The sequence below is a fragment of the Temnothorax nylanderi genome, unplaced genomic scaffold (genome assembly GCF_030848795.1).
Source record: "Temnothorax nylanderi isolate EJ_2023f unplaced genomic scaffold, tnyl_v1.0 TNYL_tig0265_pilon, whole genome shotgun sequence".
In the NCBI taxonomy this organism is placed as follows: Eukaryota; Metazoa; Arthropoda; class Insecta; order Hymenoptera; family Formicidae; genus Temnothorax; species Temnothorax nylanderi.
Window position 1 is genome coordinate 234,530 of NW_027249327.1, and position 26,741 is coordinate 261,270.

General features: G+C 54.2%; 2 protein-coding genes across 2 annotated transcripts; one reads left to right on the forward strand and one right to left on the reverse strand.

Moving 5' to 3' along the window:
• Positions 1–389: 389 nt before the first annotated feature.
• LOC139780136 (tubulin gamma-2 chain) lies at positions 390–3,781 on the forward strand. The gene is made up of 8 exons (XM_071718637.1): positions 390–612; positions 936–1,138; positions 1,215–1,361; positions 1,441–1,577; positions 1,656–1,962; positions 2,519–2,650; positions 3,021–3,203; positions 3,303–3,781. The coding sequence occupies exons 1-8, from the start codon at positions 564–566 to the stop codon at positions 3,504–3,506; spliced, it is 1,362 nt and encodes a 453-aa protein (XP_071574738.1). The 5' UTR covers positions 390–563; the 3' UTR covers positions 3,507–3,781.
• LOC139780137 (tRNA (adenine(58)-N(1))-methyltransferase catalytic subunit TRMT61A-like) lies at positions 2,679–5,548 on the reverse strand. The gene is made up of 4 exons (XM_071718638.1): positions 4,921–5,548; positions 4,588–4,860; positions 4,198–4,367; positions 2,679–3,858 (listed from the first exon to the last, which is right to left on the reverse strand). The coding sequence occupies exons 1-4, from the start codon at positions 5,273–5,275 to the stop codon at positions 3,715–3,717; spliced, it is 942 nt and encodes a 313-aa protein (XP_071574739.1). The 5' UTR covers positions 5,276–5,548; the 3' UTR covers positions 2,679–3,714.
• Positions 5,549–26,741: the final 21,193 nt, after the last annotated feature.

Consider the following 26,741-nt stretch of genomic DNA (forward strand, 5'->3'; position numbering starts at 1 on the left):
TTTTACATACATACATCATATATCGAATTTTTCGACACACGCGATCGAGTGTTCCGTTTTTTTTCCTCTAGGGACTAGGGCCGGTATTTATATATAGTCAAACTGTATCCCCATAAAGAGAGAGAGAAATAGCGGAACGGAGCTCTGAACGGAGCTAAAACGGAATTGCTCTGATTGGCTAATCTTCAGGTGGGGGCTCTCAAGATGGAATATTAGCCAATCAAAGGAATTTTCGTGAGTCGTGACGTGAACACTCACACTGACTAGAGTCCCTAGATTCCAGAGTCTGGCCAACTAGGCTAGAGTGCTAGGTTTGTGCGAACTTTGTTCCGATCGGTCAAATTTTAATCCAATCAACAATTCCAATCCAATAGTTTGATACGGGCTCTTCTCTGTGCTTTTAGTGGTTCGTGACCGACTCATCTCTTTCCGAAAATCCGAATCCAAAATCCGATATAACCCATTTGTCAAGATTTATATCTTGACAATCGCGACTTTTGAATTTCTTCTAAGAAGAATCTTAGCGATTTAGATTTAGCGACGAAAAGCATTTAAACGTTAAAATGCCGTGCGAGATGATAACTTTGCAGCTTGGTCAATGCGGCAATCAAAGTAAATATCTACATTTTGTCACCCGTTTGCCGTATAGATGGATATTTCTCTCAAGTTTGACGAACGCTAAAAAATTTCAAGAGTGATGTAAATTGACGAGAAAACAGTGTGGCATAAATGTAACACGAGCTTAATAATTATGTGGTTTACTTTAATTTGTGCTACTTTGGATAATCCAAGTCGGAGAGATTCAGGCAGTTGAAAAATATCGCGTAGCTTTATATACAAGATTTTTTTGAAATTATCAGGAAGCTTGCGTAACCGGAGTATGTATTCATTGTATCGTGTCTGTGAAAATTTGTATGTTTCGTTCATTTTCGTAGTCGGATTTGAATTTTGGAAGAGGCTATGCGCGGAGCACGGTATTAGCCCGGAAGGAATTTTAGAAGACTACGCGACAGAGGGAATGGATAGAAAGGATGTTTTTTTTTATCAGTCAGACGACGAACATTATATACCACGAGCTGTATTGTTGGATCTGGAACCAAGGGTAATTCACACCATCATGAATTCTCCATACTCAAAGGTAATACATAACGTCATATCTCGTATACCATTTGACGACATGGGAAAGTTAAAAATCTTTTTTACTTTGTTACAAGCTGTATAACCCTGAAAATATCTATTTATCGAAACACGGTGGCGGTGCTGGAAATAACTGGGCGTCTGGATATCATCAGGGTGAAAAATTACAGGAAGAAATCTTTGATATTTTGGACAGAGAAGCTGACGGTAGTGACAGCTTGGAAGTAATTATATTCTTATATGTTCGTTATTATTATTATTTTTTCAATATATCTTTTCTTAAAAACCATGGAATTTGCGTAGGGTTTTGTTTTATGTCATTCTATAGCGGGAGGTACAGGTTCCGGCATGGGATCTTTCATGTTGGAATCCCTCGCCGATAGATTTCCCAAAAAACTGATCGAGACATACAGCGTTTTTCCAAATCAAGATGAAATAAGGTAAATATTTGTATTCCGTGTTACGAAATTCTCTATACATAACGTAGATGTATATGAAACATCATATTTTTGTTACAGCGATGTCGTAGTACAGCCATATAATTCATTGTTAACTTTGAAAAGGCTGACTCAATGTGCGGATTGTGTGGTGGTCTTGGATAATACCGCTCTGAACAGAATCGCTTCAGATAGATTGCATATCCAGAATCCTAGCTTTACACAAATTAATAAGCTCGTTTCAACAATAATGTCCGTCAGTACAACCACTTTGAGATATCCTTCGTACATGAACAATGATTTAGTTGGTTTGATCGCACCACTCATACCAACTCCTCGCTTACATTTCTTAATGACTGGATACACTCCACTTACAACGGATCAAGAGGTATCTAATGATTTAGAAGAGTAAAATCTAATAATTGCATACACTGAAAAAAACATGTAAATGTATATCTTTACGAGTCAATATTCATATACATATATAGATATATGTATATATAAACCTTGGAATTTTATTCGTTAAATACAGTTGTATCATGCATTCATAGATTATACAAATGTGCAATTGCTATTTTTAAGATGCAATTATGTTTTCTTTACATTAATTGGTTGTCTCGTTATTCTAATGCATAAAAGTATCAAAATGAAGTTATCGAAAAGTAAATACATTACCTATTTTATATTTTATGTCAGAATAGAATACGAAATATCTCAAAGTATTTATTTTCTGATATTTTATATTTTATATCAGTGTAACAGAATTTAATATGGTTAATACTTTTATGCATAGAATGACGAAAGATATGAATATAAGAAAAATCAATTCTATTTTTAAAAAATGTGTAATTGCACATAATAAATATATTCGTGCGTTTGAAAAGAAAGAAGAGAAATAATTTTAGAGGAAGTAAGATATTTTTCATAAAAATTATTCCTAATAGGGTGCATCCGTGAGAAAAACATCCGTCTTGGATGTAATGCGACGATTACTACAGCCAAAAAATATGATGGTTTCTACCGCATTAGACAGAAACGCATCTCATTGTTATATATCCATCTTAAATATAATTCAGGTAAAATTTTTCTTGGAAAAGCTTACTATATATTTAAGTTGAGTTTATTGCGTTTCTTGAAATCAATTGATCCATTATTTCATTTCGTACATGTAAAAAATATTAAAATCGAGAATCAAGACTCGTTGATATTTTTTATTAAAATATATTTCATTACATATTTTACATCGGAGTACGGCTGCGGTTCACTTGACGCTACAAATGCTTCGAAGTGTTCTTCTTCTCTTTCTTTCTTCATTGAAAGAAAGGAGAAGAGGAATGCTTCGAAGCATTTGGAGCGTCAAGTGCTGCCGCAGCCTACATCGGAATAAAATGTGAAATATATAAAAACATATTACGCAACAATTAATAATTAATGTATCTTTAATAGGGCGAGGTAGATCCGACACAAGTGCACAAATCTTTGCAAAGGATCAGAGAGCGAAAACTCACGCAGTTTATTCCTTGGGGTCCCGCTAGTATACAAGTAGCTCTTTCAAGAAAATCTCCTTACATACAAAGTACGCATCGCGTTTCTGGTTTGATGTTGGCTAATCATACTAATATATCATCGGTAAGTGTTAATAATTATCAAAATTTATTATCGTATATCACGGTACGATATATAACTTTGCAATGTTTAAATTTAATTAAATTATTGGTAATTTTTTAGCTGTTTGACAGAGCCTTACAACAGTACGACAAGTTGCGTAAACGTGAAGCATTTTTGGAACAATTCCGCAAAGAAAAAATGTTTGAGGATAATCTTGACGAGCTAGACAACTCACGAGAGGTTGTAGAATATTTAGTGAAAGAGTATCAGGCTGCGACTCGAGTCGATTATCTAAGTTGGAATCCAAATAAGGCGGACACATAAAATAACTGAAAAATGTGCGAACGATGAACATTTTTTGTAGCATTCCAGCTTTCGTTCTTTTATATTTTAATGCCCTCATATTTATTTACGACTAATGGAATATTTTGTAAGATGTCATAATATATATTCAATGTCGCAAAAAAATTTTACACAAGCGCGATAGAAATGGTTCATAAATTCCTAAATTTATTTCTTTCTTTTTACCGTTTTATTTGCGCGCATAACTAGGAGGAAGAACAGCAATCGTAATAAAGCCTGTATGGCCTGGTAACGAATGAGCATGAGTAACCGTAAGAAGTTTTTCCTCCTGTTTTCCCTTTCCGTTCTTGTGTACAATGTCTTCGTTTGCCTGCTACAATGAAATAATTGAGATTTTTTATTTTTATATCAAGTCAATCTTTGAAATTCAATGTCTATCAAACGTTTCATCTATCGATACATTTAACAAGAAAATAAAATTAAAGATTTTACCAGGAAAATTACAACAACAGGCTAAACAGGTCAAAATCCTACATCTCGTTATGTTATACTATTTCATCGGTCTATGGTATCGGACATTAATATACTGGTTTTGGATAATCCATCAGATTATATAGTTGATTAATATACAGTTACTGAGATCCTTGATAATTTTACTCGTCTTTGCATACAAGAGATTTTTAACAAGTAACAATAAAATATACCAACGTACCTTGTATTTTAAACACTCCAAATCTAATATCGGTAAAGATCTATATTGAACATTCATTTCTCTTTGCAAACATTCGTACGTATGTAATTCTATAAATCCTTTACGAATCAGTTTTGCGCAAGTACGTTGAACTTGTTCGATGCAAGGAGAAAAAAAACAGAGTTTTCCACCTATCGGATAAAAATTGTTATACATCGTGAATCGTACTACAATAATTAACGTAACTCTATGCAATACACACGTATCACATCTTCAAATATACTTCTGTATCAATGTCTAGTCCATGTATGTATCTTTATGCAGATATTAAGATATTTGTCTTAAGAAAATATTCACGCACTACCAATCAAAATTTTTCACAAATAAAAGATAAAATTTAAAAAAAATCACCCGTTTGTTTTAAAGCAACAGTAGCGTGTTCTATCGCTAACCACGGATGTGGAAGATCTAGGAACACCGCGTCAATTTTGTGTTTTAACTCTTCTCCAAATCCTTCCGAGCAAACATCTCTTTCCTTCAAAGTTACAAAATTATTCAAACCATGCTTCTTAAATTCTGTTTCAGCGATAGCGACACGTTGTTCGTGAAAATCAAAGGTATACAAATGACCACTCGGACGTATCGCTCGAATTAACGAGTGAGATAAAGAACCACTGCCAGTACCTAAAATAAATTATGAAAAAAATACGATTGTCCTTTTTAACATAAAATATTACAATATACCTGTTTCGACGATTATACTTCCTGGCCGAAGCTCCATTAAATGTATAATGAGACTTATATCTGGACTATAGATAATTTGAGTTCTATGCGGCAGTGTCAGCGTCCAGAGTTCCGGCGTTGGCTGCAACACATATGCCCAGCCTCGAGACAACTCCACTTTCGAACCATACTTTTGTCCGATGAGTGAGATAACTCTCAATGCACCATACGTAGTATGGAACATATTATCTATAATTTCACCCTTCTTATTAGAAATTTTCGCTTTTACTTCCAGAGAATGCATGTTACTTGGACTTGAATATAAGATAACAATGTCTCCGTCTTCTATAACTTCCTTAGTCGTCTTAAAACTCATTTTCCTTGTAAATTTTGAATCGTACTTGGCTTATGCTTGATACTTGAAAAATGAATTTGGTACAATTTAATATTGGAAATTATCCAGTTTAAAGTCCTCGCTTCCAATATCGATGAATTTATGCTCAATCGACGCGTTTTTGCACAAAATGAAAGAATCTGGCGGGAAAAAAGTGTCGCCTTACTCTTTGAAGCGAGATATTAATTGTTAAAGTTGACGACTATTCTGGTTATGAAAACTGTCATACCGACGAAATGTAGTCAATGGGTGTGTTAAGCCTTGTGTCCACGATGCTAGAAATCGGTCCGAGTTTCGGTTTAAGCCAATCAACTTGCAGCTCTTACAGAAAAGCAGCAGTTTCATTGGCTTAAACCGAAACTCGGACCAATTTCTAGTATCGTGTACACAAGGCTTTAGGTAAGACACCGCTACTGTAGCGCTACACGAATGCGTACCAGCCATTGGCTGTTCATGGTAGCGCTACTATGAACAGCCAATGGGTGTGTTTAGGTAAGACACCGCTACTGTAGCGCTACAGTAGCGGTGTCTTACCTAAACACACCCATTGGCTGGTACGCATTCGTGTAGCGCTACAGTAGCGGTGTCTTACCTAAACACACCCAATAGGCCTGTTCGTTTTCGCTGCACTTCTGAACTAGCGCGACATAGTGCAATAAGTTAGAATGAAACAAATATATTTTCTTTCATTCTAACTTATTGGAACTAGTTGAGAAGTGCAGCGAAAACGAACAGACCTATAGTAGTGACATGAATTAGGCTGAGTTTCCACTGAGCGCGTCACGCGTCGCGTCGTCTGTCGTTAACCAATCTGAACATTCCGTCACAAATAATGTAATAAAATAAGATGTTTTGATTGGTCGCGATGGATAACGCAACGCGTGACGCGCTCAGTGGAAACTCAGCCTTATGCTGCGTTCTCACTATACGCGTCGCGCGTCGCGTCACGACGCCGCGTAATGAGTTATCCAATCAAAACGTTTCATTTCATGGCAAGATCTCGCGTCGAAAATGACGTCATAAAATAAAACGTTTTGATTGGATAACTCATGACGCGGTGTCGTAACGCAACGCGCGACGCGTATAGTGGAAACGCAGCATTAAGGTGCGATTTCACGATGACGGTCGACGCTGGATTCGAGCGTCAAATCTGGTCACGTGACAGATTTCAGCCAAACCAGTGGTTAGGTTATATTTCGCGTCCCTCTGAATCTAATCACGTGACCAGATTTGACGCTCGAATCCAGCGTCGAGCGTCATCGTGAAATCGCACCTTTAGGCTGAGTTTCCACTGAGCGCGTCACGCGTCGATCACCATGATATATCACATTAAAATACGAAAAAAAGTATGACAGCCGAGACAGTAGAAATAATAAGCGAAGCACAGACATACCGGAGAAATCGCGAAACTCCAAGTTAATATAAAGAATGTATTGCTTGACACTCTTGACAGATACTCCATTGTGGCTTGTGCATCATAATCCCACAAACCTATCTCAACCTAGCTTGAAACTACAGATGTCGAGATGTCTACATATATACATACATTAGTGCTGGTCTACAACTGCTTGCTTTTAAAGGGTATTTAAGCTTTAAGCCGTAAGAAATTGACCAATCACAGTCGAGAATATTCTCTTCACATTCCATTGTGATTGGTCAATTTCTTACGGTTTAGGCTGAGTTTCCACTGAGCGCGTCACGCGTCGCGTCATCCATCGCAACCAATCAAAACATCTTATTTTATTACATTATTTGTGACGGGATGTTTAGATTGGTTAGGCTGCGTTCGGTAATTCATAGTTTGTACCCGTTTGTACCTCCGTTTAAATCGTTTGTTCCTAAAAGGTTAAGGAGTTAGAGGGGGTGAAAAAAACGCCAGCCCCCAACTTTAAGATATCAGAAAACGCCCAACGCCATTCGAAGGAGAATCGTTTGTACCCGTTTGTACCTCCGTTTAAATCGTTTGTTCCTAAAGGGTTAAGGAATTAGAGGGGGTAAAAAAACGCCAGCCCCCAACTTTAAGATATTGGAAAACGCCCAACGCCATTCGAAGGAGAATTGTTTGTACCCGTTTGTACCTCCGTTTAAATCGTTTGTTTCTAAAGGGTTAAGGAGTTAGAGGGGGTGAAAAAAACGCCAGCCCCCAACTTTAAGATATCAGAAAACGTCCAACGCCATTCGAAGGAGAATCGTTTGTACCCGTTTGTACCTCCGTTTAAATCGTTTGTTTCTAAAGGGTTAAGGAGTTAGAGGGGGTGAAAAAAACGCCAGCCCCCAACTTTAAAATATTAAAAAACGCCCAACGCCATTCGAAGGAGAATCGTTTGTACCCGTTTGTACCTCCGTTTAAATCGTTTGTTTCTAAAGGGTTAAGAAGTTAGAGGGGGTGAAAAAAACGCCAGCCCCCAACTTTAAGATATCAGAAAACGTCCAACGCCATTCGAAGGAGAATCGTTTGTACCCGTTTGTACCTCCGTTTAAATCGTTTGTTTCTAAAGGGTTAAGGAGTTAGAGGGGGTGAAAAAAACGCCAGCCCCCAACTTTAAGATATCAGAAAACGTCCAACGCCATTCGAAGGAGAATCGTTTGTACCCGTTTGTACCTCCGTTTAAATCGTTTGTTCCTAAAGGGTTAAGGAATTAGAGTGGGTAAAAAAACGCCAGCCCCCAACTTTAAGATATTGGAAAACGTCCAACGCCATTCGAAGGAGAATCGTTTGTACCCGTTTGTACCTCCGTTTAAATCGTTTGTTTCTAAAGGGTTAAGGAATTAGAGGGGGTGAAAAAAACGCCAGCCCCCAACTTTAAGATATCAGAAAACGTTCAACGCCATTCGAAGAAGAATCGTTTGTACCCGTTTGTACCTCCGTTTAAATCGTTTGTTTCTAAAGGGTTAAGGAGTTAGAGGGGGTGAAAAAAACGCCAGCCCCCAACTTTAAGATATCAAAAAACGCCCAACGCCATTCGAAGGAGAATCGTTTGTACCCGTTTGTATCTCCGTTTAAATCGTTTGTTTCTAAAGGGTTAAGGAGTTAGAGGGGGTGAAAAAAACGCCAGCCCCCAATTTTAAGATATCAGAAAACGCCCAACGCCATTCGAAAAAGAATCGTTTGTACCCGTTTGTACCTCCGTTTAAATCGTTTGTTTCTAAAGGGTTAAGGAGTTAGAGGGGGTGAAAAAAACGCCAGCCCCCAACTTTAAGATATCAGAAAACGCCCAACGCCATTCGAAGGAGAATCGTTTGTACCCGTTTGTACCTCCGTTTAAATCGTTTGTTCCTAAAGGGTTAAGGAATTAGAGGGGGTAAAAAAACGCCAGCCCCCAACTTTAAGATATTGGAAAACGCCCAACGCCATTCGAAGGAGAATTGTTTGTACCCGTTTGTACCTCTGTTTTAATCGTTTGTTTCTAAAGGGTTAAGGAGTTAGAGGGGGTGAAAAAAACGCCAGCCCCCAACTTTAAGATATCAGAAAACGCCCAACGCCATTCGAAAAAGAATCGTTTGTACCCGTTTGTACCTCCGTTTAAATCGTTTGTTTCTAAAGGGTTAAGGAGTTAGAGGGGGTGAAAAAACGACAGCCCCCAACTTTAAGATATCAGAAAACGCCCAACGCCATTCGAAGGAGAATCGTTTGTACCCGTTTGTACCTCCGTTTAAATCGTTTGTTTCTGTAATGCATCGTCGTTCGGCGCTGTGATTGTCTAAAGCCTTGTGTACACGATACTAGAAATCGGTCCGAGTTTCAGTTTAAGCCAATGAAACTGCTGCTTTTCTGTAAGAGCTGCAAGTTGATTGGCTTAAACCGAAACTCAGAACGATTTCTAGTATCGTGTACACAAGGCTTAAGGTTAAAGGTGGAAGCACATAAAATTGCAAAAGCCTTGAGCAGAATGCAGAAGTCACTGCAAAAGCCATATGCGCATGCTCGCTTCCTCGCTCCCTCGCTATTTATCTCCCTCGCTTCCTCGCTCCCTCGCTATTTCTATCCCTCGATCCCTCGCTCCCTCGCTCCCTCGCTCCCTTGCTCCCTCGCTCCCTCGTTCCCTCGTTCCCTTGCTCCCACCCTCCCTCGTTCCCTCGTTCCCTCGCTCCCTCGCTCCCTCGCTCCCTCGCTCCCTCGCTCCCTCGCTCCCTCGCTACCTCGCGTCCGCGCTCCCTCGCTCCCTCGCTCCCTCGCTCCCTCGTTTCCTCGCTCCCTTGCTCCCTCGCTCCCTCGCTATTTCTCTCTTTCGCTCCCTCGCTCCCTTGCTATTTCTCTCTTTCGCTCCCTCGCTCCCTCGCTCCCTCGCTCCCTCGCTCCCTCGCTCCCTCGCTCCCTCGCTCCCTCGCTCCCTCGCTCCCTCGCTCCCTCGCTCCCTCGCTCCCTCGCTCCATCGCTCCCTCGCTCCCTCGCTATTTCTTTCCCTCGCTCCCTCGCTATTTCTATCCCTCGCTCCCTCGCTCCCTCGCTCCCACGCTCCCTCGCTCCCACGCTCCCTCGCTCCACGCTCCCTCGCTCCCTCGCTATTTCTCTCCCTCGCTCCCTCGCTCCCTCGCTTCCTCGCTCCCTCGCTCCCACGCTTCCTCGCTCCCTCGCTCCCTCGCATTCTCGCATTCTCGCTCCCTCGCTCCCTCGCTCCCTCGCTCCCACGCTCCCTCGCTCCCTCGCTCCCTCGCTCCCTCGCTCCCTCGCTATTTCTTTCCCTCGCTCCCTCGCTCCCTCGCTCCCACGCTTTCTCGCTCCCTCGCTCCCTCGCATTCTCGCTCCCTCGCTCCCTCGCTCCCTCGCTCCCTCGCTCCCTCGCTCCCTCGCTCCCTCGCTCCCTCGCTCCCACGCTCCCTCGCTCCCTCGCTCCCTCGCTCCCTCGCTCCCTCGCTCCCTCGCTCCCTCGCTCCCTCGTTCCCTCGTTCCCTTGCTCCCACCCTCCCTCGTTCCCTCGTTCCCTCGCTCCCTCGCTCCCTCGTTCCCTCGTTCCCTCGCTCCCTCGCTCCCTCGCTCCCTCGCTCCCTCGCTCCCTCGCTACCTCGCGTCCGCGCTCCCTCGCTCCCTCGCTCCCTCGCTCCCTCGTTTCCTCGCTCCCTTGCTCCCTCGCTCCCTCGCTATTTCTCTCTTTCGCTCCCTCGCTCCCTCGCTATTTCTCTCTTTCGCTCCCTCGCTCCCTCGCTCCCTCGCTCCCTCGCTCCCTCGCTCCCTCGCTCCCTCGCTCCATCGCTCCCTCGCTCCCTCGCTATTTCTTTCCCTCGCTCCCTCGCTATTTCTATCCCTCGCTCCCTCGCTCCCTCGCTCCCACGCTCCCTCGCTCCCACGCTCCCTCGCTCCACGCTCCCTCGCTCCCTCGCTATTTCTCTCCCTCGCTCCCTCGCTCCCTCGCTTCCTCGCTCCCTCGCTCCCACGCTTCCTCGCTTCCTCGCTCCCTCGCATTCTCGCATTCTCGCTCCCTCGCTCCCTCGCTCCCTCGCTCCCACGCTCCCTCGCTCCCTCGCTCCCTCGCTCCCTCGCTCCCTTGCTCCCTCGCTCCCTCGCTATTTCTTTCCCTCGCTCCCTCGCTATTTCTATCCCTCGCTCCCTCGCTCCCTCGCTCCCACGCTCCCTCGCTCCCACGCTCCCTCGCTCCACGCTCCCTCGCTCCCTCGCTATTTCTCTCCCTCGCTCCCTCGCTCCCTCGCTTCCTCGCTCCCACGCTTTCTCGCTCCCTCGCTCCCTCGCATTCTCGCTCCCTCGCTCCCTCGCTCCCTCGCTCCCTCGCTCCCTCGCTCCCTCGCTCCCTCGCTCCCTCGCTCCCTCGCTCCCTCGCTCCCTCGCTCCCTCGCTCCCTCGCTCCCTCGCTCCCTCGCTCCCTCGCTCCCTCGCTCCCTCGCTCCCTCGCACCCTCGCTATTTCTCTCCCTCGCTCCCTCGCTATTTCTACCCTCGCTCCCTCGCTCCCTCGCTCCCTTGCTCCCTCGCTCACTCGTTCCCTCGTTCCCTCGCTCCCTCGCTCCCTCGTTCCCTCGCTCCCTCGCTCTTTCGCTCCCTCGTTACCTCGTTCCCTCGCTTCCTCGCTCCCTCGCTCCCTCGTTCCCTGGTTCCCTCGTTCCCTCGCTCCCTCGCTCTTTCGCTCCCTCGTTATTTCTCTCCCTCGCTCCCTTGCTCCCTCGCTCCCTCGCTCCCTCGCTCCCTCGCTCCCACGCTCCCTCGCTCCCTCGCTCCCTCGCTCCCACGCTCCCTCGCTCCCACGCTCCCTCGCTCCACGCTCTTTCGCTCCCTTGCTATTTCTCTCCCTCGCTCCCTCGCTCCCTCGCTCCCTCGCTCCCTCGCTCCCTCGCTCCCTCGCTCCCTCGCTCCCTCGCTCCCTCGCTCCCTCGCTCCCTCGCTCCCTTGCTCCATCGCTCCCTCGCTCCCTCGCTCCCTCGCTCCCTCGCTCCCTCGCTATTTCTCTCCCTCGCTCCCTCTCTATTTCTATCCCTCGCTCCCTCGCTCCCTCGCTCCCACGCTCCCTCGCTCCCTCGCTATTTCTCTCCCTCGCTCCCTCGCTCCCTCGCTCCCTCGCTCCCTCGCTCCCACGCTTTCTCGCTCCACGCTCCCTCGCTCCCTCGCTATTTCTCTCCCTCGCTCCCTCGCTCCCTCGCTCCCTCGCTCCCACGCTCCCTCGCTCCCTCGCTCCCTCGCTCCCTCGCTCCCTCGCATTCTCGCTCCCTCGCTCCCTCGCTCCCTCGCTCCCTCGCTCCCTCGCTCCCTCGCTCCCTTGCTCCCTCGCTCCCTCGCTTCCTGGCTCCCTCGCACCCTCGCTATTTCTCTTCCTCGCTCCCTCGCTATTTCTACCCTCGCTCCCTCGCTCCCTCGCTCCCTTGCTTCCTCGCTCCCTCGTTCCCTCGTTCCCTCGCTCCCTCGCTACCTCGTTCCCTCGCTCCCTCGCTCCCTCGCTCCCTCGCTCTCTCGCTTTCTTGATCCCTCGCTCCCTCGCTCCCTCGCTCCCTGGCTCCCTCGCTCCCTCGCTCCCTTGCTCCATCGCTCCCTCGCTATTTCTCTCCCTCGCTCCCTCGCTCTTTCTATCCCTCGCTCCCTCGCTCCCTCGCTCCCACGCTCCCTCGCTCCCACGCTTTCTCGCTCCACGCTTCCTCGCTCCCTCACTATTTCTCTCCCTTGCTCCCTCGCTCCCTTGCTCCCTCGCTCCCTCGCTCCCTCGCTCCCTCGCTCCCTCGCTCCCTCGCTCCCTCGCTCCCTCGCCCCCTCGCTCCCTCGCTCCCTCGCTCCCTCGCTCCCTCGCCCCCTCGCTCCCTCGCTCTTTCGCTCCCTCGCTCTCTCGCTCCCTCGCTCTCTCGCTCCCTCGCTCCCTCGCTTCCTCGCTCCCTCGCTCCCTCGCTCCCTCGCTCCCACGCTCCCTCGCACCCTCGCTCCCTCGCACCCTCGCTCCCTCGCACCCTCGCTCCCTCGCTCCCTCGCTCCCTCGCTATTTCTACCCTCGCTCCCTCGCTCCCTCGCTCCCTCGCTCCCTCGTTCCCTCGTTCCCTCGCTCCCTCGTTCCCTCGATCCCTCGCTCCCTCGCTCCCTCGCTCCCTCGTTACCTTGTTCCCTCGCTCCCTCGCTCCCTCGCTCCCTCGCTCCCTCGCTCCCTCGCTCCCTCGCTCCCTTGCTCCCTCGTTACCTCGTTCCCTCGTTTCCTCGCTCCCTCGCTCCCTCGTTACCTCGTTCCCTCGTTTCCTCGCTCCCTCGCTCCCTCGTTCCCTGGTTCCCTCGTTCCCTCGCTCCCTCGCTCCCTCGCTCCCTCGCTCCCTCGCTCCCACGCTCCCTCGCACCCTCGCTATTTCTCTCCCTCGCTCCCTCGCTATTTCTACCCTCGCTCCCTCGCTCCCTCGCACCCTCGCTCCCTCGCTCCCTCGCTCCCTCGCTCTCTTGCTCCCTCGCTCCCTCGCTCCCTCGCTCCCTCGCTTCCTCGCTCCCTCGCTCCCTCGCTCCCTCGCTTCCTCGCTTCCTCGCTCCCTCGCTCCCTCGCTCCCTCGCTCCCTCGCTCCCACGCTCCCTCGCTCCCTCGCTCCCTCGCTTCCTCACTCCCACGCTTCCTCGCTCCCTCGCCATCCACCAGCCATCCTTCGGCGTTCGTTTAATCAATAGGCCATTTTTCTGCGTTCGTTTAATCCACCGGCCATCCTCCGGCGTGCGTTTAATTTATCGGCCATCCACCAGTTATCCTCCGGCGTGTGTTTAATCCACCGGCCATCCTTCGGCATGCGTTTAATCAATCGGCCATCCACCAGTCGTCCTCCGGCAAGCGTTTAATCCACCGGCCATCCTCCGGCGTGCGTTTAATCCATGGGCCATCCTCCGGCGTGCGTTTAATCCACCGGCGATCCTCCGGCGTGCGTTTAATCCACCGGCCATTCTCCGGCGTGCGTTTAATCTACCGGCCATCCTCCGGCGTGAGTTTAATTCACCGGTTTTCCTCCGGCGTGCGTTTAATCCACCGGCCATTCTCCGGCTAGCGTTTAATCCATCGGCCATCCACCAGCTATCCTCCGGCGTGCGTTTAATCCACCGGCCATTCTCCGGCGAGCGTTTAATCCATCGGCCATCCACCAGCTATCCTCCGGCGTGCGTTTAATCCACCGGCCATCCTCCGGCGTGCGTTTAATCCATGGGCCATCCTCCGGCGTGCGTTTAATCCACCGGCCATCTTCCGGCGTGCGTTTAATCCATCGGCCATCCACCAGCCATCCGCTGGCGTGCGTTTAATCCACCTGCCATCCTCCGGCGATCGTTTAATCTATCGGCCATCCACCAGCCATCCTCCGGGTTCGTATAATCCATCGGCCATCCTCCGGGGTGTAACTGTACGGAGGAGTGACTTCCCCCGCGATATTGAAATAAGTGTCACCGACACGGTCGCCACTCGATTTTTTCCAAGAAACCGAGAAAGGATTATAACTAACTTCAAGATTTTCCCAACCTTACAACGCCCCGCTGATTCTTCTTTCCACTTCTGTTTTGGGCCTCCCTTTCGCCGCCGGATCTGGGATCGCCGCTGGACCAAGCGCCGCTCCCTCTGGACTGCAGCTGTGCACCGCTGACTGGCTGTTTCTGGACCGTCGCTGGACCACCTCGGGATCTCCCCGAATGGACGTAGGTTCGCCAACAGGTAGGTATCGGGATCGGATAATTGTATTGGTAGGATAAATTGACCGCACACGAGAGTTTAATAAAGGTATCTCTTTTTGTTTAACAAAAAAAAAATATATTTATTTTTCTATGTTGTAGGTGATACAAGTGTCTGACTCGCGGATCTTATGATTTTACGCGTCTACCGCGGGATGTTCTACGCCGAGTACAAGTTCCCTATCGCAATCGACCGTACTGTTCGGAGTCCGACGAAAAATTCCACGACCGATTGTCCTCGCTCCGGCTCCCGACTTCGGAGCCGCTACCCCACTACGGCGCGGGAACGCCCATCTACCACCGCTGCTGCGTGATAGCCACGCGCCCGCGTGTGGCGTTCGTCGCTTCCGCGTTCCACCGCTATTGTTCGCCGAGCCAGATGTTGCGGCGAACAAAAGGCCCGTTGTACCATTCGACTTGTCATTCACATATAAGTAAACAACTTTCTACACACTTGTTCTACACACTCGTCAGGGAGGTGAAAGTGAGTCACCCAGCCGAGTTTCGAGTCGATCCGACCGGCGGAACCCGAATTCGCAAACCGAAGGGCCGATCGCGAAGCCGCGCTAGGAACGCGTCAGGGAGGGGTAAGAGAGTCACCCAGCCGAGTATCGAGTCAATCCGACCGGCAAAACCCGAAACCGCGAGCCGTAAGTCCGATCGCGAAGCCGCGCTAGGAACGCGTCAGGATGGTCAAAGTGAGTCACCCAACCGAGTATCGAGACGATCCGACCTGCGGAACCCGAATTCGCGAACCGGAGGGCCGATCTCGAAGCCGCGCTAGGAACGCGTCAGGGAAGTAAAAGTGAGTCACCCAGCCGAGTTTCGAGTCGATCCGACCGGCGGAACCCGAATTCGCGAACCGGAGGGCCGATCGCGAAGCCGCTCTAGGAACGCGTCAGGGAGGTGAAAGTGAGTATCCCAGCCGAGTTTCGAGTCGATCCGACCGGCGGAAGCGGAATAAGCGAACCGGAAGTCCGATCGCGAGGCCGCTCTAGGAACGCGTCAGGGTGGTGAAAGTGAGTCACCCAGCCGAGTTTCGAGTCGATCCGACCGGCGGAACCCGAATTCGCGAACCGGAGGGCCGATCGCGAAGCCGCGCTAGGAACGCGTCAGGATGGTCAAAGTGAATCACCCAGCCGAGTATCGAGACGATCCGACCGGCGGAACCCGAATTCGCGAACCGGAAGTCCGATCGCGAAGCCGCTCTAGGAACGCGTCAGGGTGGTGAAAGTGAGTCACCCAGCCGAGTTTCGAGTCGATCCGACCGGCGGAACCCGAATTCGCGAACCGAAGGGCCGATCGCGAAGCCGCTCTAAAAACGCGTCAGGGAGGTGAAAGTGAGTATCCCAGCCGAGTTTCGAGTCGATCCGACCGGCGGAAGCGGAATAAGCGAACCGGAAGTCCGATCGCGAGGCCGCTCTAGGAACGCGTCAGGGTGGTGAAAGTGAGTCACCCAGCCGAGTTTCGAGTCGATCCAACGGGCGGAACCCGAATTCGCAAACCGGAGGGCCGATCGCGAAGCCGCGCTAGGAACGCGTCAAGGAGGTGAAAGTGAATATCCCAGCCGAGTTTCGAGTCGATCCGACCGGCGGAACCCGAATTCGCAAACCGGAGGGCCGATCGCGAAGCCGCTCTAGGAACGCGTCAAGGTGGTGAAAGTGAGTCACCCAGCCGAGTTTCGAGTCGATCCGACCGGCGGAACACGAATTCGCGAACCGGAAGTCCGATCGCGAAGCCGCTCTAGGAACGCGTCAGGGAGGTGAAAGTGAGTCACCCAGCCGAGTTTCGAGTCGATCCGACCGGCGGAACCCGAATTCGCGAACCGGAGGGCCGATCGCGAAGCCGCGCTAGGAACGCGTCAGGGAGGTGAAAGTGAGTCACCCAGCCGAGTTTCGAGTCGATCCGACCGGCGGAACCCGAATTCGCGAACCGGAAGTCCGATCGCGAAGCCGCGCTAGGAACGCGTCAGGATGGTCAAAGTGAGTCACCCAGCCGAGTATCGAGACGATCCGACCGGCGGAACCCGAATTCGCGAACCGGAAGTCCGATCGCGAAGCCGCGCTAGGAACGCGTCAGGGAGGTGAAAGTGAGTCACCCAGCCGAGTATCGAGTCGATCCGACCGGCGGAACCCGAATCCGCGAACCGTAAGTCCGATCGCGAAGCCGCGCTAGGAACGCGTCAGGATGGTCAAAGTGAGTCACCCAGCCGAGTATCGAGTCGATCCGACCGGCGGAACCCGAATTCGCGAACCGGAAGTCCGATCGCGAAGCCGCGCTAGGAACGCGTCAGGGAGGGTGAAAGTGAGTCACCCAGCCGAGTTTCGAGTCGATCCGACCGGCGGAACCCGAATCCGCGAACCGTAAGGCCGATCGCGAAGCCGCGCTAGGAACGCGTCAGGATGGTGAAAGTGAGTCACCCAGCCGAGTTATCGAGTCGATCCGACCGGCGGAACCCGAATTCGCGAACCGGAAGTCCGATCGCGAAGCCGCGCTAGGAACGCGTCAGGATGGTCAAAGTGAGTCACCCAGCCGAGTTTCGAGTCGATCCGACCGGCGGAACCCGAATTCGCGAACCGGAGGGCCGATCGCGAAGCCGCGCTAGGAACGCGTCAGGGAGGTGAAAGTGAGTCACCCAGCCGAGTTTCGAGTCGATCCGACCGGCGGAACCCGAATTCGCGAACCGGAGGGCCGATCGCGAAGCCGCGCTAGGAACGCGTCAGGGAGGTGAAAGTGAGTCACCCAGCCGAGTTTCGAGTCGATCCGACCGGCGGAACCCGAATTCGCGAACCGGAGGGCCGATCGCGAAGCCGCTCTAGGAACGCGTCAGGGAGGTGAAAGTGAGTATCCCAGCCGAGTTTCGAGTCGATCCGACCGGCGGAAGCGGAATAAGCGAACCGGAAGTCCGATCGCGAAAGCCGCTCTAGGAACGCGTCAGGGATGGTGAAAGTGAGTCACCCAGCCGAGTTTCGAGTCGATCCGACCGGCGGAACCCGAATTCGCGAACCGGAGGGCCGATCGCGAAGCCGCTCTAGGAACGCGTCAGGGAGGTGAAAGTGAGTCACCCAGCCGAGTTTCGAGTCGATCCGACCGGCGGAACCCGAATTCGCGAACCGGAAGTCCGATCGCGAAGCCGCGCTAGGAACGCGTCAGGATGGTGAAAGTGAGTCACCCAGCCGAGTATCGAGTCGATCCGACCGGCGGAACCCGAAACCGCAAGCCGTAAGTCCGATCGCGAAGCCGCGCTAGGAACGCGTCAGGATGGTCAAAGTGAGTCACCCAGCCGAGTATCGAGACGATCCGACCGGCGGAACCCGAATTCGCGAACCGGAGGGCCGATCTCGAAGCCGCGCTAGGAACGCGTCAGGGAGGTGAAAGTGAGTCACCCAGCCGAGTTTCGAGTCGATCCGACCGGCGGAACCCGAATTCGCGAACCGGAGGGCCGATCGCGAAGCCGCGCTAGGAACGCGTCAGGGAGGTGAAAGTGAGTCACCCAGCCGAGTTTCGAGTCGATCCGACCGGCGGAACCCGAATTCGCGAACCGTAGGGCCGATCGCGAAGCCGCGCTAGGAACGCGTCAGGGAGGTGAAAGTGAGTCACCCAGCCGAGTTTCGAGTCGATCCGACCGGCGGAACCCGAATCGCGAACCGGAAGTCCGATCGCGAAGCCGCGCTAGGAACGCGTCAGGATGGTCAAAGTGAGTAACCCAGCCGAGTTTCGAGTCGATCCGACCGGCGGAACCCGAATTCGCGAACCGGAGGGCCGATCGCGAAGCCGCGCTAGGAACGCGTCAGGGAGGTGAAAGTGAGTTCACCCAGCCGAGTTTCGAGTCGATCCGACCGGCGGAACCCGAATTCGCGAACCGGAGGGCCGATCGCGAAGCCGCGCTAGGAACGCGTCAGGATGGTGAAAGTGAGATCCACCAGCCGAGTTTCGAGTCGATCCGACCGCGGAACCCGAATTCGCGAACCGGAGGGCCGAGCTCGAAGCCGCGCTAGGAACGCGTCAGGGAGGTGAAAGTGATCACCCAGCCGAGTTTCGAGTCGATCCGACGCGGAACCCGAATTCGCGACCGGAGGGCCGATGCGCGAAGCCGCGCTAGACGCGTCAGGGAGGTGAAAGTGAGCAACCCAGCCGAGTTTCGTAGTAAACTTTGCTCTGATTGGTCAAATTTCAATCCAATCTCAATCCCAATCCGTAGTCTGATACGGGCATCAGGGAGGTCAAAGTGAGTCACCCAGCCGAGTTTCGAGTCGATCCGACCGGCGGAACCCGAATTCGCGAACCGTAGGGCCGATCGCGAAGCCGCGCTAGGAACGCGTCAGGATGGTCAAAGTGAGTCACCCAGCCGAGTATCGAGACGATCCGACCGGCGGAACCCGAATTTGCGAACCGGAGGGCCGATCTCGAAGCCGCGCTAGGAACGCGTCAGGGAGGTGAAAGTGAGTCACCCAGCCGAGTTTCGAGTCGATCCGACCGGCGGAACCCGAATTCGCGAACCGGAGGGCCGATCGCGAAGCCGCGCTAGGAACGCGTCAGGGAGGTGAAAGTGATACACCCAGCCGAGTTTCGGGTCGATCCGACCGGCGGAACCCGAATTCGCGAACCGGAGGGCCGATCTCGAAGCCGCGCTAGGAACGCGTCAGGGAGGTGAAAGTGAGTCACCCAGCCGAGTTTCGAGTCGATCCGACCGGCGGAACCCGAATTCGCGAACCGTAGGGCCGATCGCGAAGCCGCGCTAGGAACGCGTCAGGGAGGTGAAAGTGAGTCACCCAGCCGAGTTTCGAGTCGATCCGACCGGCGGAACCCGAATTCGCGAACCGGAAGGCCGATCGCGAAGCCGCGCTAGGAACGCGTCAGGGAGGTGAAAGTGAGTCACCCAGCCGAGTTTCGAGTCGATCCGACCGGCGGAACCCGAATTCGCGAACCGTAGGGCCGATCGCGAAGCCGCGCTAGGAACGCGTCAGGGAGGTGAAAGTGAGTCACCCAGCCGAGTTTCGAGTCGATCCGACCGGCGGAACCCGAATTCGCGAACCGGAGGGCCGATCGCGAAGCCGCGCTAGGAACGCGTCAGGGAGGTGAAAGTGAGTCACCCAGCCGAGTTTCGAGTCGATCCGACCGGCGGAACCCGAATTCGCGAACCGGAGGGCCGATCGCGAAGCCGCGCTAGGAACGCGTCAGGGAGGTGAAAGTGAGTCACCCAGCCGAGTTTCGAGTCGATCCGACCGGCGGAACCCGAATTCGCGAACCGGAGGGCCGATCGCGAAGCCGCGCTAGGAACGCGTCAGGGATGGTGAAAGTGAGTCACCCAGCCGAGTTTCGAGTCGATCCGACCGGCGGAACCCGAATTCGCGAACCGGAGGGCCGATCGCGAAGCCGCGCTAGGAACGCGTCAGGGAGGTGAAAGTGAGTCACCCAGCCGAGTTTCGAGTCGATCCGACCGGCGGAACCCGAATTCGCGAACCGGAAGGGCCGATCGCGAAGCCGCGCTAGGAACGCGTCAGGGAGGTGAAAGTGAGTCACCCAGCCGAGTTTCGAGTCGATCCGACCGGCGGAACCCGAATTCGCGAACCGGAGGGCCGATCGCGAAGCCGCGCTAGGAACGCGTCAGGGAGGTGAAAGTGAGTCACCCAGCCGAGTTTCGAGTCGATCCGACCGGCGGAACCCGAATTCGCGAACCGGAGGGCCGATCTCGAAGCCGCGCTAGGAACGCGTCAGGGAGGTGAAAGTGAGTCACCCAGCCGAGTTTCGAGTCGATCCGACCGGCGGAACCCGAATTCGCGAACCGGAGGGCCGATCGCGAAGCCGCGCTAGGAACGCGTCAGGGAGGTGAAAGTGAGTCACCCAGCCGAGTATCGAGTCGATCCGACCGGCGGAACCCGAATTCGCGAACCGTAAGTCCGATCGCGAAGCCGCGCTAGGAACGCGTCAGGATGGTCAAAGTGAGTCACCCAGCCGAGTATCGAGTCGATCCGACCGGCGGAACCCGAATTCGCGAACCGGAGGGCCGATCGCGAAGCCGCGCTAGGAACGCGTCAGGGAGGTGAAAGTGAGTCACCCAGCCGAGTTTCGAGTCGATCCGACCGGCGGAACCCGAATTCGCGAACCGGAGGGCCGATCGCGAAGCCGCGCTAGGAACGCGTCAGGGAGGTGAAAGTGAGTCACCCAGCCGAGTTTCGAGTCGATCCGACCGGCGGAACCCGAATTCGCGAACCGGAGGGCCGATCGCGAAGCCGCGCTAGGAACGCGTCAGGGAGGTGAAAGTGAGTCACCCAGCCGAGTTTCGAGTCGATCCGACCGGCGGAACCCGAATTCGCGAACCGGAGGGCCGATCGCGAAGCCGCGCTAGGAACGCGTCAGGGAGGTGAAAGTGAGTCACCCAGCCGAGTTTCGAGTCGATCCGACCGGCGGAACCCGAATTCGCGAACCGGAAGGCCGATCGCGAAGCCGCGCTAGGAACGCGTCAGGATGGTGAAAGTGAGTCACCCAGCCGAGTTCGAGTCGATCCGACCGGCGGAACCCGAATTCGCGAACCGGAAGGGCCGATCGCGAAGCCGCGCTAGGAACGCGTCAGGGAGGTGAAAGTGAGTCACCCAGCCGAGTTTCGAGTCGATCCGACCGGCGGAACCCGAATTCGCGAACCGGAGGGCCGATCGCGAAGCCGCGCTAGGAACGCGTCAGGGAGGTGAAAGTGAGTCACCCAGCCGAGTTTCGAGTCGATCCGACCGGCGGAACCCGAATTCGCGAACCGGAGGGCCGATCGCGAAGCCGCGCTAGGAACGCGTCAGGGAGGTGAAAGTGAGTCACCCAGCCGAGTTTCGAGTCGATCCGACCGGCGGAACCCGAATTCGCGAACCGGAGGGCCGATCGCGAAGCCGCGCTAGGAACGCGTCAGGGAGGTGAAAGTGAGTCACCCAGCCGAGTTTCGAGTCGATCCGACCGGCGGAACCCGAATTCGCGAACCGGAGGGCCGATCGCGAAGCCGCGCTAGGAACGCGTCAGGGAGGTGAAAGTGAGTCACCCAGCCGAGTTTCGAGTCGATCCGACCGGCGGAACCCGAATTCGCGAACCGGAGGGCCGATCGCGAAGCCGCGCTAGGAACGCGTCAGGGAGGTGAAAGTGAGTCACCCAGCCGAGTTTCGAGTCGATCCGACCGGCGGAACCCGAATTCGCGAACCGGAGGGCCGATCGCGAAGCCGCGCTAGGAACGCGTCAGGGAGGTGAAAGTGAGTCACCCAGCCGAGTTTCGAGTCGATCCGACCGGCGGAACCCGAATTCGCGAACCGGAGGGCCGATCGCGAAGCCGCGCTAGGAACGCGTCAGGGAGGTGAAAGTGAGTCACCCAGCCGAGTTTCGAGTCGATCCGACCGGCGGAACCCGAATTCGCGAACCGGAAGGCCGATCGCGAAGCCGCGCTAGGAACGCGTCAGGGAGGTGAAAGTGAGTCACCCAGCCGAGTTTCGAGTCGATCCGACCGGCGGAACCCGAATTCGCGAACCGGAGGGCCGATCGCGAAGCCGCGCTAGGAACGCGTCAGGGAGGTGAAAGTGAGTCACCCAGCCGAGTTTCGAGTCGATCCGACCGGCGGAACCCGAATTCGCGAACCGGAGGGCCGATCGCGAAGCCGCGCTAGGAACGCGTCAGGGAGGTGAAAGTGAGTCACCCAGCCGAGTTTCGAGTCGATCCGACCGGCGGAACCCGAATTCGCGAACCGGAGGGCCGATCGCGAAGCCGCGCTAGGAACGCGTCAGGGAGGTGAAAGTGAGTCACCCAGCCGAGTTTCGAGTCGATCCGACCGGCGGAACCCGAATTCGCGAACCGGAGGGCCGATCGCGAAGCCGCGCTAGGAACGCGTCAGGGAGGTGAAAGTGAGTCACCCAGCCGAGTTTCGAGTCGATCCGACCGGCGGAACCCGAATTCGCGAACCGTAGGGCCGATCGCGAAGCCGCGCTAGGAACGCGTCAGGGAGGTGAAAGTGAGTCACCCAGCCGAGTTTCGAGTCGATCCGACCGGCGGAACCCGAATTCGCGAACCGGAAGGTCCGATCGCGAAGCCGCGCTAGGAACGCGTCAGGGATGGTGAAAGTGAGTCACCCAGCCGAGTTTCGAGTCGATCCGACCGGCGGAACCCGAATCCGCGAACCGGAAGTCCGATCGCGAAGCCGCGCTAGGAACGCGTCAGGATGGTGAAAGTGAGTCACCCAGCCGAGTATCGAGTCGATCCGACCGGCGGAACCCGAAATCGCGAACCGGAGGGCCGATCGCGAAGCCGCGCTAGGAACGCGTCAGGGAGGTGAAAGTGAGTCACCCAGCCGAGTTTCGAGTCGATCCGACCGGCAGAACCCGAATTCGCGAACCGGAAGTCCGATCGCGAAGCCGCGCTAGGAACGCGTCAGGATGGTCAAAGTGAGTCACCCAGCCGAGTATCGAGACGTTCCGACCGGCGGAACCCGAATTCGCGAACCGGAGGGCCGATCGCGAAGCCGCGCTAGGAACGCGTCAGGGAGGTAAAAGTGAGTCACCCAGCCGAGTTTCGAGTCGATCCGACCGGTGGAACCCGAAACCGCGAGCCGTAAGTCCGATCGCGAAGCCGCGCTAGGAACGCGTTAGGATGGTCAAAGTGAGTCACCCAGCCGAGTATCGAGACGTTCCGACCTGCGGAACCCGAATTCGCGAACCGGAAGGCCGATCTCGAAGCCGCGCTAGGAACGCGTCAGGGAGGTGAAAGTGAGTCACCCAGCCGAGTTTCGGGTCGATCCGACCGGCGGAACCCGAATCCGCGAACCGGAAGTCCGATCGCGAAGCCGCGCTAGGAACGCGTCAGGATGGTCAAAGTGAATCACCCAGCCGAGTATCAAGCGTATCCGACCGGCGGAACTCGAATCCGCGAACCGGAAGTCCGATCGCGAAGCCGCTCTAGGAACGCGTCAGGGTGGTGAAAGTGAGTCACCCAGCCGAGTTTCGAGTCGATCCGACCGACGGAACCCGAATTCGCGAACCGGAGGGCCGATCGCGAAGCCGCTCTAGGAACGCGTCACGGAGGTGAAAGTGAGTATCCCAGCCGAGTTTCGAGTCGATCCGACCGGCGGAACCCGAATCCGCGAACCGGAAGTCCGATCGCGAAACCGCTCTAGGAACGAGTCAGGGAGGTGAAAGTGAGTCACCCAGACGAGTTTCGAGTTGATCCGATGCGATAGCCAATCTGCAGCCTTTCTGTTAAACCGTTTTGTACACGATACTAGAAATCGGGCTTTTCCTTTTCCATTTCCATTTCCTTTTCCTTTTCCTTTTCCTTTTCCTTTTTTTTTTTTTTTTTTTTTTTTTTTTTTTCCTTTTCCTTTTCCTTTTCCTTTTCCTTTTCCTTTTCCTTTTCCTTTACCTTTACCTTTACCTTTACCTTTACCTTTACCTCTACCTCTACCTCTACCTCTACCTCTACCTTTACCTTTATCTTTATCTTTACCTTTACCTTTACCTTTACCTTTGTGAAAGTGAGTAACCCAGCCGAGTTTCGAGTCGATCCGACCGGCGGAACCCGAATTTGCGAACCGGAAGTCCGATCGCGAAGCCGCGCTAGGAACGAGTCAGGGAGGTGAAAGTGAGTCACCCAGCCGAGTTTCGAGTCGATCCGACCGGCGGAAGCCGAATTAGCGAACCGGAAGTCCGATCGCGAAGCCGCTCTAGGAACGAGTCAGGGAGGTGAAAGTGAGTAACCCAGCCGAGTTTCGAGTCGATCCGACCGGCGGAACCCGAATCCGCGAACCGGAGGGCCGATCGCGAAGCCGCTCTAGGAACGCGTCAGGGAGGTGAAAGTGAGTATCCCAGCCGAGTTTCGAGTCGATCCGACCGGCGGAAGCGGAATAAGCGAACCGGAAGTCCGATCGCGAAACCGCTCTAGGAACGAGTCAGGGAGGTGAAAGTGAGTAACCCAGCCGAGTTTCGAGTCGATCCGACCGGCGGAACCCGAATTCGCGAACCGGAAGTCCGATCGCGAAGCCGCTCTAGGAACGCGTCAGGGAGGTGAAAGTGAGTCACCCAGCCGAGTTTCGAGTCGATCCGACCGGCGGAACCCGAATTCGCGAACCGGAAGTCCGATCGCGAAGCCGCTCTAGGAACGCGTCAGGGAGGTGAAAGTGAGTCACCCAGCCGAGTTTCGAGTCGATCCGACCGGCGGAACCCGAATTCGCGAACCGGAGGGCCGATCGCGAAGCCGCGCTAGGAACGCGTCAGGGAGGTGAAAGTGAGTCACCCAGCCGAGTTTCGAGTCGATCCGACCGGCGGAACCCGAATTCCGCGAACCGGAGGGCCGATCGCGAAGCCGCTCTAGGAACGCGTCAGGGAGGTGAAAGTGAGTCACCCAGCCGAGTTTCGAGTCGATCCGACCGGCGGAACCCGAATACGCGAACCGGAGGGCCGATCGCGAAGCCGCTCTAGGAACGCGTCAGGGAGGTGAAAGTGAGTCACCCAGCCGAGTTTCGAGTCGATCCGACCGGCGGAACCCGAATTCGCGAACCGGAGGGCCGATCGCGAAGCCGCTCTAGGAACGCGTCAGGGAGGTGAAAGTGAGTACCCAGCCGAGTTTCGAGTCGATCCGACCGGCGGAACCCGAATAGCGAACCGGAAGTCCGATCGCGAAGCCGCTCTAGGAACGCGTCAGGGAGGTGAAAGTGAGTCACCCAGCCGAGTTTCGAGTCGATCCGACCGGCGGAACCCGAATTCGCGAACCGGAGGGCCGATCGCGAAGCCGCTCTAGGAACGCGTCAGGGAGGTGAAAGTGAGTCACCCAGCCGAGTTTCGAGTCGATCCGACCGGCGGAACCCGAATTCGCGAACCGGAGGGCCGATCGCGAAGCCGCGCTAGGAACGCGTCAGGGAGGTAAAAGGGAGTCACTCAGCCGAGTTTCGAGTCGATCCGACCGGCGGAACCCGAATTCGCGAACCGGAGGGCCGATCGCGAAGCCGCGCTAGGAACGCGTCAGGGAGGTGAAAGTGAGTCACTCAGCCGAGTTTCGAGTCGATCCGACCGGCGGAACCCGAATTCGCGAACCGGAGGGCCGATCGCGAAGCCGCGCTAGGAACGCGTCAGGGAGGTGAAAGTGAGTCACCCAGCCGAGTTTCGAGTCGATCCGACCGGCGGAACCCGAATTCGCGAACCGGAGGGCCGATCTCGAAGCCGCGCTAGGAACGCGTCAGGGAGGTGAAAGTGAGTCACCCAGCCGAGTTTCGAGTCGATCCGACCGGCGGAACCCGAATTCGCGAACCGGAGGGCCGATCGCGAAGCCGCGCTAGGAACGCGTCAGGGAGGTGAAAGTGAGTCACCCAGCCGAGTTTCGAGTCGATCCGACCGGCGGAACCCGAATTCGCGAACCGGAGGGCCGATCTCGAAGCCGCGCTAGGAACGCGTCAGGGAGGTGAAAGTGAGTCACCCAGCCGAGTTTCGAGTCGATCCGACCGGCGGAACCCGAATTCGCGAACCGGAGGGCCGATCGCGAAGCCGCGCTAGGAACGCGTCAGGGAGGTGAAAGTGAGTCACCCAGCCGAGTTTCGAGTCGATCCGACCGGCGGAACCCGAATTCGCGAACCGGAGGGCCGATCGCGAAGCCGCGCTAGGAACGCGTCAGGGAGGTAAAGTGAGTCACCCAGCCGAGTTTCGAGTCGATCCGACCGGCGGAACCCGAATTCGCGAACCGGAGGGCCGATCGCGAAGCCGCGCTAGGAACGCGTCAGGGAGGTGAAAGTGAGTCACCCAGCCGAGTTTCGAGTCGATCCGACCGGCGGAACCCGAATTCGCGAACCGGAGGGCCGATCGCGAAGCCGCGCTAGGAACGCGTCAGGGAGGTGAAAGTGAGTCACCCAGCCGAGTTTCGAGTCGATCCGACCGGCGGAACCCGAATTCGCGAACCGGAGGTCCGATCGCGAAGCCGCGCTAGGAACGCGTCAGGGATGGTCAAAGTGAGTCACCCAGCCGAGTTTCGAGTCGATCCGACCGGCGGAACCCGAATTCGCGAACCGGAGGGCCGATCGCGAAGCCGCGCTAGGAACGCGTCAGGGAGGTGAAAGTGAGTCACCCAGCCGAGTTTCGAGTCGATCCGACCGGCGGAACCCGAATTCGCGAACCGGAGGGCCGATCGCGAAGCCGCGCTAGGAACGCGTCAGGGAGGTGAAAGTGAGTCACCCAGCCGAGTTTCGAGTCGATCCGACCGGCGGAACCCGAATTCGCGAACCGGAGGGCCGATCGCGAAGCCGCGCTAGGAACGCGTCAGGGAGGTGAAAGTGAGTCACCCAGCCGAGTTTCGAGTCGATCCGACCGGCGGAACCCGAATTCGCGAACCGGAGGGCCGA

Coding starts and splice junctions, on each gene's coding strand:
- LOC139780136 (XM_071718637.1), top strand. CDS start 564: ATGCCGTGCGAGATGATAACTTTGCAGCTTGGTCAATGCGGCAATCAA. Junction 1,362..1,440: donor ACGGTAGTGACAGCTTGGAA/GTAATTATATTC, acceptor GAATTTGCGTAG/GGTTTTGTTTTATGTCATTC. Junction 3,204..3,302: donor ATCATACTAATATATCATCG/GTAAGTGTTAAT, acceptor GTAATTTTTTAG/CTGTTTGACAGAGCCTTACA.
- LOC139780137 (XM_071718638.1), bottom strand. CDS start 5,275: ATGAGTTTTAAGACGACTAAGGAAGTTATAGAAGACGGAGACATTGTT. Junction 4,861..4,920: donor AAGTATAATCGTCGAAACAG/GTATATTGTAAT, acceptor AATTTATTTTAG/GTACTGGCAGTGGTTCTTTA. Junction 3,859..4,197: donor TGGAGTGTTTAAAATACAAG/GTACGTTGGTAT, acceptor ATTTCATTGTAG/CAGGCAAACGAAGACATTGT.